At 53.1% G+C, this 9957-nt stretch overlaps 2 protein-coding genes across 2 annotated transcripts in view; one reads left to right on the top strand and one right to left on the bottom strand.

The window, feature by feature from the left end:
• The window catches only part of LOC109926607 (autism susceptibility gene 2 protein homolog), a 17395-nt gene extending 17200 nt beyond the window's left edge, over positions 1 to 195 (bottom strand). Inside the window, 1 exon segment of the mRNA XM_048620909.1 lies at positions 90 to 195. Within this exon segment, the coding sequence (XP_048476866.1) occupies positions 90 to 195 (106 nt within the window).
• A 603-nt stretch (positions 196 to 798) lies between these two features.
• LOC109938585 (phosphorylase b kinase gamma catalytic chain, liver/testis isoform-like) overlaps positions 799 to 9957 on the top strand; it is a 10780-nt gene continuing 1621 nt past the window's right edge. The window contains exons 1-3 of the mRNA XM_048620921.1: positions 799 to 2501; positions 7811 to 7937; positions 9583 to 9758. Of these exons, the coding sequence (XP_048476878.1) occupies positions 2363 to 2501; positions 7811 to 7937; positions 9583 to 9758 (442 nt within the window). The 5' untranslated portion in view covers positions 799 to 2362. The remainder of the gene's footprint in view (positions 2502 to 7810; positions 7938 to 9582; positions 9759 to 9957) is intronic.

Consider the following 9957-nt stretch of genomic DNA (forward strand, 5'->3'; position numbering starts at 1 on the left):
TTTCTCACCAACCAGCACCCCCTCCCACCCCCGGCCCCGGCCCACACACCAGGCCCCTGGGCTGGGTTATTTCACACGCTCGGGCCTGCCTGCCGCCCGCTGCTGCCTCCTCTCCTCCTTCTCTTCATGGTCGTGTGCTGGGCCTGGCCGCTCCGCCGTCCGCCATCTTGTCATCGCCTCGGCCATTACCAACATGGCGCCCGGGGTTAGAGGGGCGGGGCCTTCATCCCCCACCCCATCGCAACTCCCGACACGTCAGAAAAGGGGCGAAACCTGTTTTGAGGCTCGTCTTATGTCGCCAACCCTCCCCAACGAAGAGACCGAAACGGCCGGTGTTGGATTGGCGGGGCGGGTGCTTACGGCCGCGGAACAGGGTTTCGCCTCCTCTCTCTTGCTGTGTCCCACCCCGCACCTTCCTCCTTTCCACCTCCACCGCCTTCAATGTGACGCGTACCCCCACTTCCGCCAACATCCGGCGCGCACACGGCGAAGGGTCGCCTCGACGTCACCCGGCCGCCGCCAGCGCGTCCCGGGGTAGGGCGGGGCGCGATGACGTCACAGCGCCGGCTTCGGCGAATCAGCGTGCGCGCGTCCCCAAGGTTGGAAGGGAGAGGGGACTTTGCCTCACCACTACCACCACCCACGCGCAAGCGAGGGCGCGCCCGGAAGCGACGGCGTGACGTACGCCCACCTTCCAATACCACGACCTCCATCCCCCGCACAAGGGCCGGCGGACGTGTTGACGTCACTGGGGCGGCTCGCGCGACATGTTTGCGGAAAGGACGGTTGGTCGCGCTGACGTCACCCGGCTCCGGTCTGGGGAGGCGGGTGTCGTCACGCGTCTGCTTTCACGACCCTTCAGGGACGGGGACGGGAAAGAGACGCGCTGACGTCAGAGCCCGGAACGCGCCGGCCGTCCGTTTTTGAACGCGGCAGACGTTCGACGACCGTTACTCCCACCCCCACGTGACCTGTCCCCGACTCCCTTCCTGCCCAAGGCCCAATCTTTGGCCAAGGCGCCATCTTCCTTGACATCTTTACATTCCCACCGTCCCTCTGTTCCCTTCCCTTACCGCATCCATCTCCTCACCAATATCATCACCCCTCACACACATTCATTTCTCTGACCAAACCCCCTCCCCCTCAACAACACACCAGATCCCCAGACACAGCCCGTGACCAACCATTGGCCAAGGCGCCATCTTCCTTGACATCGTTCCATTCCCACCCTCCCTTACCGCACTCACCTCCTCACTAATAACACCCCTTATATACCCAACACATACACACACACTCACTCACACTTCTCTGACCACCCCCGCCCAAAACACACCTGACCCCAGACACAGCCCATGTCCAACCTTGGCCGAGGTGCCATCTTTGATATCTTTCCATTCCTACCGCACACTACCCGCCCCTGCTGTTGACACACACACCCACTCTTCATTAACATCATCAGCTCTCAATCCCACCCCCACCGCGCACACACACACTCACACACATTTTATCACCAGAGACAGCCTGGGCCAACCTTGGACAAGGCACCAGCTTCCATTCCCACCCTCATCTTCCCCGCTTCACACACCCCTAGACTCTCACACCTGCATGCACACACATACACACACACACACACACAGAGTGCCATCCTCCTGGATATCTTTCCATTCCCACCCCCTCACCTCTCCACACACACACACACAACACCTGCCCCTTTCATAACACCATCATTGTCCCCCTCCACCCACAGCACACACTTCCCTGACCCCCTCCCCACTTCCCAAACACACACACACCACACAGCTGCGTCAACCTTGGCCAAGACACTATCTTTTTTGACATCTTTCCCTCCCACCCCGTTCCCTCCCACCATTACACATGCCCTTCCCAACCCCCTTCAACAGATGACACGCACCCTATCCCAACACTGTCACCCTGCCCACACACCCCCACACCCACCCCTTTGTCAATAGCATTGCGCCACCGGAGACAAACACACACATACGCGCATATATTCCCGTAGCCCCCAACACATAGACACAGCCTTCCCTAACACTATCACTTCAAACCCCACTCTGCATTTACCCCCCCACACACACACACCCCTCCAACCATAACGAACAGCAACGTCACATCCATCCTTCCCCAACACCAGCACGTTGACCCCCCACCACATCCTTCCACATCAGCATCATCTCCCCACACCCTTCCCTAACACACTACTGCCCCCCCCCGCCCCCGACAGACACTGATCCCTAACATCACTACCTCCACAGACACTATTCGCTACCCCTTTCCATCTCTCACAAACGCACACACATTTCCCTAACACTCCCCATCCCCCCACCCTTCTCAAAGCCTCAACATGTTCACAGATGCACGCCTTCCCCAAAACACCCTCAGGCCGATTCGGCTATTGCCTGGCAACGAGTTGTCACCCACGCAGCGATGGGAGGCCGAGCTGGACAAGATGGAGCCGCTTCTTCACAAGGAATCTGTCTCGGGTAAGGGGTGGGGCGGTTGTTCTGGAGGTGGTGCAGTTTGGTAAATGTCAACGCCAGGCGAAATAACAGTGGGCTGTTCAGTCACTGTGCACTTTCAAAATGTTCACAGCTCATAGTGGGCTCACACCGCACAGAAATAGACCCTTCGGTCCAACTTGTCCGTGCCAACCAGACATCCTAAACTAACCCAGCCCCATTTGCCAGCATTTGGCCCATAAACCCCTTCCTATTCATGTCTCCATCTAGATGCCTTTTAAATGTAAATGTACCAGCCCCCACCACGTCCTCTGGCAGCTCATTCCATACATGCACCACGCTCTGCATGAAAGAAGTTGCCCCTTGGGTCCTTTTCATGTCTTTCCCCTCTCACCTTAAACCTATGCCCCTCTAGTTTTGGACTCCCCCTACCCTGGGGAAAAGACCTTGGCTATTCTTCACCTTACCCACGCCCCTCATGATTTTATAAATCTCAATAAGGTCACCCCTCAGCCTCCGACACTCCAGGGAAAATAGCCCCAGTCCATTCAACCTCTCCCTACAGCTCAAACCCCGGCAACATCCTTCCAAATCTTTTCTGAGTCCTTTTGAGTTCATAACATCCTTCCTTTGGCAGGGAGACCAGAATCACACGCAGTCTTCCAAAAGTGGCCCTAACCAATACAGCAGCAACATGACCTCCCAACTCCTACACTCAATGCACTGACCAAGTGTACCAAACACCTTCTTCACCGCCCTGTCTACCTGCAACTCCACTTTCAAGGATTTATGTACCTGCACCCCAAGCTCTCTCTGTTCAGCAACACTCCCCAGGAGCTTACTGTTAAGTGTATAAGGTCCTGCCCTGATTTGCCTTTCCCAAAATGCAGCACCTCACGTTTATTGATTCGATAAATTCACGTTGATCTCAGCGTTGGTGGGGAGGGAGCACCTACTCCATCTTGCGGGAGTGGGAGGGAGATGTTGGGGTGGGTGTGCAGGGAAGGATAGAGAACCACAGGCAGCAGCAAAGGTTGAAACTTTTCAACTTTCCAGGCTTTGAAATCGTGGCTAGAGGAGAAATAACTTGCAAGGATGTCGGGGAAGCTGCATTGAACCTGTCCCCTGCTTGAAGGTATGGTCTCTAAACTGTCCTGGGCTAATAGTATTGCTTTTCAATTTTCCCAATTGCTCCCGCCATCAAAAACAAAAATTTCTGGCCATGTTTGAGGTCTAGCACCCTCTTTTAAATTAAATCCCTCCTCATTCTGCCCTTCATGGCTATACTAGCCCCTTGTGGGTAGGTGGGACCATACACCTTCCCATTGGGCGCACCCTCAAAGTTGCCTACTGTCCAACAATAACCCCCCCATCCGGATCTTTTTATTGGTCAGCCGTGTCGCCAATCAACGAAACCCTCCACGACCATTGGTCCAAGTGGGCAGGTAGCCTCTTTCGGATTGGCCAAGACCAGATTAGTGCTGTGTGATTGGGCAGGCGGGCGTGTCAATCAAAGATGGGAGCGGGTGCTGATTGGCTCCTTGTCCTGCCCAGGCAACGGAGGGACTTCCTGGTGTTGCATTCCTGAAGGAAGCAGCCAGCTGCAAAGGCAAAAAAAAAATTGCAGTTTTCTGAGATGCAAGATTTCTTTATCCTTTGGTTAAAAGTTTCCCCTTGGCCCCAGTTTCTGGGGGAAGTTCCTGTCTAATGCAAAAGCTCAACTTGCACGGAATCTGTACAGGATACAGCTTCCAGGTCTGGGGAGGATTGAGGCTTTCTCAGGGCCAAGCAGCCAACTTAATTGCTAATGCTTGGTGGTAGGAAGGAGAGCACAGTCCAGGATTGACCAGGTAACATCCTTGATGTTTGCAAATGCATTATGAGCCCAGAGAATGCTGGATTATTCATGGGCTTGGAGAGCAGTGCATTAATCTTTCAGGACAGTGACCTTCTCTCTCTCTCTCTCTCTCTCTATAAATGCTGTCATCCTAACTGGGTATTCCCAGCTGGTGTGTTTTTTCACATCCATTCCCAGGAGGTGAGTGTCACTGACAAGGTCAGCCTGTCCTGAACTGTCCCTTCAGAAGGGCGGTTGGTGGGGATGTGGGGAAAATGTGCTCCCTTCCCGAACTGCAGCAGTCCCTGTGTTATAGGTATACCCATGGGACTGTTAGGGAACAGGTTCAGGGATTTCACTCCATAGTGTTCCCTCAGCGCTGAGCCTCCGACAGCGCGGCGCTCCCTCAGCGCTGAGCCTCCGACAGCGCGGCGCTCCCTCAGCGTTGAGTTTCCGACAGCCGACCGTCTAAGGTGACTGGTGGAACAATTCATAACTGGAAATAAAGGATATAGTTGCACTGTGTTTCATTAGCCAGAATCTGGGGTGAGGAATAGTATGTTTCTTCAGGTTGAAGGGAAATTTGATGCAGAGTTTCATATAACTTGGTACATATGCTTTCGTATGTTAACATCCTCCAGCCCCCTACACCCCCTCCCTATCTCTGTCACCTCCTCCAGCCCCCTACACCCCCTCCCTATCTCTGTCGCCCCCTCTAGCCCCTACACCCCCTCCCTATCTCTGTCACCTCCTCCAGCCCCTACAACCCCCTCCCTATTACCGCTACCTGCTCCAAACTCCCCCACCACCCCTACCCCAAATGCCCCTCCCTAAGCTCATTGGACTAATCGACAGTTTTAATAATGAAGTTATGTGTAGTCTTTTATCTTTTTCATTGAGTACCAAAGCCAAACTGCCAAATCCTTTCAAAAACCCTGGATAGGCCTAAATTGGTCACTTGCTACTTCCAGTTTCAGGCCCCTGGTTTTGGATAGTGCCTGGAGAGAGAGATTTACCCGAATGGGCACTTGGGACAGGTGGGTGGTCCCTAGTTTAGCTGGAGAGTCTGGAAGCAGATGGAAATTGTTTTCCTCAGAGCAGACAAGGTTCAGGAGGAGATTGACTCTAGGTGTTTGAGATCAGGAAGGGGTTTTTGATCAACTAGATGAGGAGAGACTGTGTTCTCAGGAGCAGAACTGTCAGGAATGGTTTGAGGCACACAGATTGAAGGCCATCGGTCACCAGGGTGGTTAGATGAGGCATAATGTGTTGAGCTGCGGTGATCAGCAAATGGTTGTGTGAAGGGCAGTCAGTAAGAATTTCCAAAGCAAGGGGTTCACATAAAGTTGAGAGGGAGGATAGAACATGGCTGGGATGGAATGAATTGACTAAGTCCAACAGAGATCCAGCACAGAGACGAGGGGCTGAACAACCTCTTCTTATGCTGGATCTTTCTCTGGAAGGTCACGAGGGTTGGGCTGATGAGTCCCAAAGGCAGGGAGGAAGAGATCTGACCGTGGTCCCCACTCCTGTTGGTCAGATCTCTGACCAGTCATGTGTGTCTGTTACTCACAGCAGCCCCATTGTCTCTGTTAATTCAATCATCGCCCTCCCATTCTGATGAGGGGGGATCTTATCTCCAATCTCCAAACTCAATCAGTTTGACTGGGATTGTACGCACTGGTGACCCAGCACGATCCTCTGCCATTGGGCCAACACTGGCATTGAACCAAAAGCTCAGAACTCAGGGGAACTGTAACCATGCGTATGTATCTCTCAGCACCTCCTGCACCCAACTTCGCAAGAGCCCTCTGTCCCTGGGGGAGTGCAGATCGGGACGTCTGTGTTAGGTTGCTGGGAACACTTTGGGAATTCAGACTTGGAGCATGTATTTCTGTGCGAGTGTGTGTGTGTAAGGAATAGCTCATTTCAACCTGCTGTCGCTCTCACCGCCCTTGGTCAGCGCCGAGGGAGCTCTGTGCTGTCGGAGGGTCAGTGCCGAGGGAGCGCCGCACTGTCAGAGGGTCAGCGCTGAGGGAACTCTGTGCTGTCAGAGGGCTGGCGCCGAGGGTCAGCGCCGAGGGAGCTCCGTGCTGTCGGAGGGCCGGCGCCAAGGGAGCTCCGTGCTGTCGGAGGGCCGGCGCCAAGGGAGCTCCGTGCTGTCGGAGGGCCGGCGCCAAGGGAGCTCCGTGCTGTAGGAGGGCCGGCACCGAGGGAGCGCCGCACTGTCGGAGGGTCAGCGCTGAGGGAGTGGGCACTGTCGGAGGGTCAGCGCTGAGGGAGCGCTGCACTGTCGGAGGGTCAGCGCTGAGGGATTACCTGAATGCTAGACAATGTTGAAACTGCCTCCCTGTCAAATGCATGTGTCACCCAGCCCCTCTGCTGGTGTGATGTATCCTGGGCTGCAGTGTTCATCCTCCGCTAGCTATTTCGAAAGAAACCTGATCCTGTCCTCTGGGTTCTGAAGAAGGGTCTAGGCCCGAAACGTCAGCCTTCCTGCTGCTCTGATGCTGCTTGGCCTGCTGTGTTCATCCAGCTCTACACCTTGGTATGTCAGATTCTCCAGCATCTGCAATTCCTGCTATCCTTGTCCTCTGGGAGTTTGCGTGCTGGAGTTGGCTGTCAAAGCTTCCGATGCAGCAAACAGAGGGTGCACGTGCCAGTTGATGGTCCTTGGCATGACCCATTGCCAGTAGAAGCCTTTTCAAAATGTAAGTTTCCTTCCTTGGGCTGCTGGAGGGAGCTTCCCAAACTCTCCCACGGTGTGTTCGGTTCCAGATTTCCCCCCGGTGGCTTTGGCTAGACCAACCTGACCTGACCTCCCACTGTGTTCTCAAAATGTTGCTTTAATTAAGAAGGCAAATGGAATGTTGTCCTTTGGTGCTAGAGGGATGGAGTTTAAAAGCCGGGAGGTTTACAGGGTGAGGCCTCACCTTGTGTACTGTGTACAGTTTTGGTCTCTGTGAAAGGACACACTGGCGCTGGAGGGTTTGCAGAGGAGGTTCACTAGGTCGATTCCGCAGTTGAGAGGGTTGTCTTACGAGGAGAGATTGAGTCGAGTGGGACTATGCTCGTTGGAATTTAGAAGAACAAGGGGGGGATCTTTTAGAAACATATAAAATTATGAAGGGAATAAATAAGACAGAAGCAGGGAGGTTATTTCCACTGGCGTGTGAAACTTAGAACGAGGGAGCGTAGCCTCAAACTAAGGGGGAGCAGATTTAGGACTGAGCTGAGGAGGAACTTGTTCACCCAATGGGGTGTGAATCTGTGGAATCCCCTGCCCAGCGAAGCAGTTCTACCTCGTTTTTAAGGCAAAGATGGATTTTTGAACAGCGAAGGAATGAAGGGTTATGGTGAGCGGGCGGGTAAGGGAGCTGACTGAGACCACGAAATAGTTCAGCCACGATCCTATGGAATGGATGAGCATGCTCGACAAGCCCAGGTGGCCTGCTCCTGCTCCAATTTCTCAGGTTGTCGTGTTCTTCTGTTCCAGTTTCCAGCTTCAGTCCGTTCTCTCGGGATTCTTCGCAGGAAAACATGACCCGGGATTTGAGACAGGAGGAGGAGGTGGCGGCCAGTGGCTTCTATCAGAAATATAATCCCAAGGAGGTGATTGGAAGGTAAGGTCCACCCCATGGTGTGTGAGCAAGTGTGGGAGAGAGAGCGAGTGTGGGAGAGAGAGCGAGTGTGTGTTAATGACTGTAACTGCACACGCTAGTGAGTGCATGGTGAATATGTACATACGTCGTGATCAATGTTTGTGATATGTTACTAGTAGTTGGTACTAACGTGGAGAATGATGTTTGGTTTCATGTTTCCAGTTGCATTTCTATATTGTAAGTTTAGAAGGAGGAAGATATAGTTTATGGTTTAATTAGAGTCATACAGCTCGGAAACAGACCCTTCCGCCCAACCCGTCCATGCCGACCCAGATATCCTAAATTAACCTAGTCCCATTTGCCAGCATTTGGCCCATAAACCCTTCCTATTCATGTCCCCATCCAGATGCCTTTTAAATGTTGTAATTGTACCAGCCTCCACCCACTTCCTCTGGCAGCTCGGTCCATACACGCACCGCCCTCTGCATGAAAAAGTTGCCTCTCATGTCCCTTTTATATCTTTCCCCTCTCGCCTTAAACATATGCACCTCTAGTTTTGGACTCCCCTACCCTGGGGAAAACACTTGGCTCTTCACCCTATCCATGCCCACGTGATTTCAGCTTCCGACCACTCCAGGGAAAATAGCCCCAGCCTATTCACCCTCTCCCTATATCGCAAACCCTCCAGTCCCGGCAACGTCCTTGTAAATCTTCTTTGCGTCCTCTCAAGCTTCACATCTCTCCGACAGAGGGCGACCAGAATTAGACGCAGTATTCTAAAAATGGCCTCACCGATGTCCTGTACAGCCACAACATGACCTCCCAACTCCAATTGTGTGTGCATTCTTGTGACTGGGATATCCAGAGATTTTTGTTCTCGCGCATTTAAATGAGCCCTTGAGAATCCTTAGGGTCAATAATTCCAAGTATTCGGGGCAAGAAAGGCTTAAGACAACAACGAAATGTCATTGTCTAGCGACAAGAGCTCATAATGTTTCTGATTTTGTGTTAAGAAGAAGCCAGGCCATGTGCAAGTTTCATTGAAAGGGGAAAAATAAATTTCTATCAAATGATGTGCTGGTGGTTTAACAGTCTCTGGAACAGTCAGAACGCGAGAAAAGGCGCCCTTGGTGGCAAAGAAATGGAAGACTAATTAGGATGTCGAGTCTGAGGAACACGTTATGTATTAAGTGATCTTAGTTAGCTTGTTGACTGGCCTCGGGAAGACATGTTCATGAAATAAAATAGGAGTGAATGCGGAGATTTGATGAAGATAAACCGATTGCAGTTGTGCTAGCTGAGAAAAAAGTTTTAGCGTGGGATCCCACACTGAGGTTTGAGCATCACTACAGTTGTTGTAGAGGATGGAACAGTTGAATGCCTATTTCCAATTTCTGTAGCGAGTTTGTTACAGAGAGTTCTTCAGAGGTGTGACAAAGTTTGTGCAATGAACGTTGTTCTGTTGGTAAAAATACATCGATAGCCTCTTGCAAATAGGCATCACTACTGGGCCAGTCCGAGCCCAGCCAGCTGGAAACACGTTGGCGTGTACGTGTGTGTTTGAGTGGATGTGTGCTTCAGGCTAGGACAGGACAGGGCCCGGATATGTCCAACACAACAGCTGAACCTCCTGAAGTCACCTTGACCTGCTCGCATTCTCCACCAGGGGGGTCAGCAGTGTGGTCCAGAGATGCATCCACAAGAGGACGGACATGGAGTACGCTGTGAAGATCATCGAGGTGACCGACGAGAGCATGAGCCCGGACCAGCTGGACGAGGTCCGCAGATCCACCCAGAAGGAGATCGAGATCTTACAGGTGGTCTCCGGACATCCGAACATCAGTAAGGAACCGCGCTTAGTGTGTGCTGGGGATCGAAAGTCGGCGTACGTGGGCAAAGCAGGACTCGGACCTGCGCTGTCCGAGAGCCTGGGCGTGACCTTGTGTCTCCCGGCGTAGGGCCGGCGCCTGGGCGTGACCTTGTGTCTCCCGGCGTAGGGCCGGAGCCTGGGAGGCGGGATCGCGGCCACCCGGCGTGGGGC

This window comes from Rhincodon typus, chromosome 49 (assembly GCF_021869965.1).
Source record: "Rhincodon typus isolate 14 chromosome 49, sRhiTyp1.1, whole genome shotgun sequence".
Lineage (NCBI taxonomy): Eukaryota > Metazoa > Chordata > Chondrichthyes > Orectolobiformes > Rhincodontidae > Rhincodon > Rhincodon typus.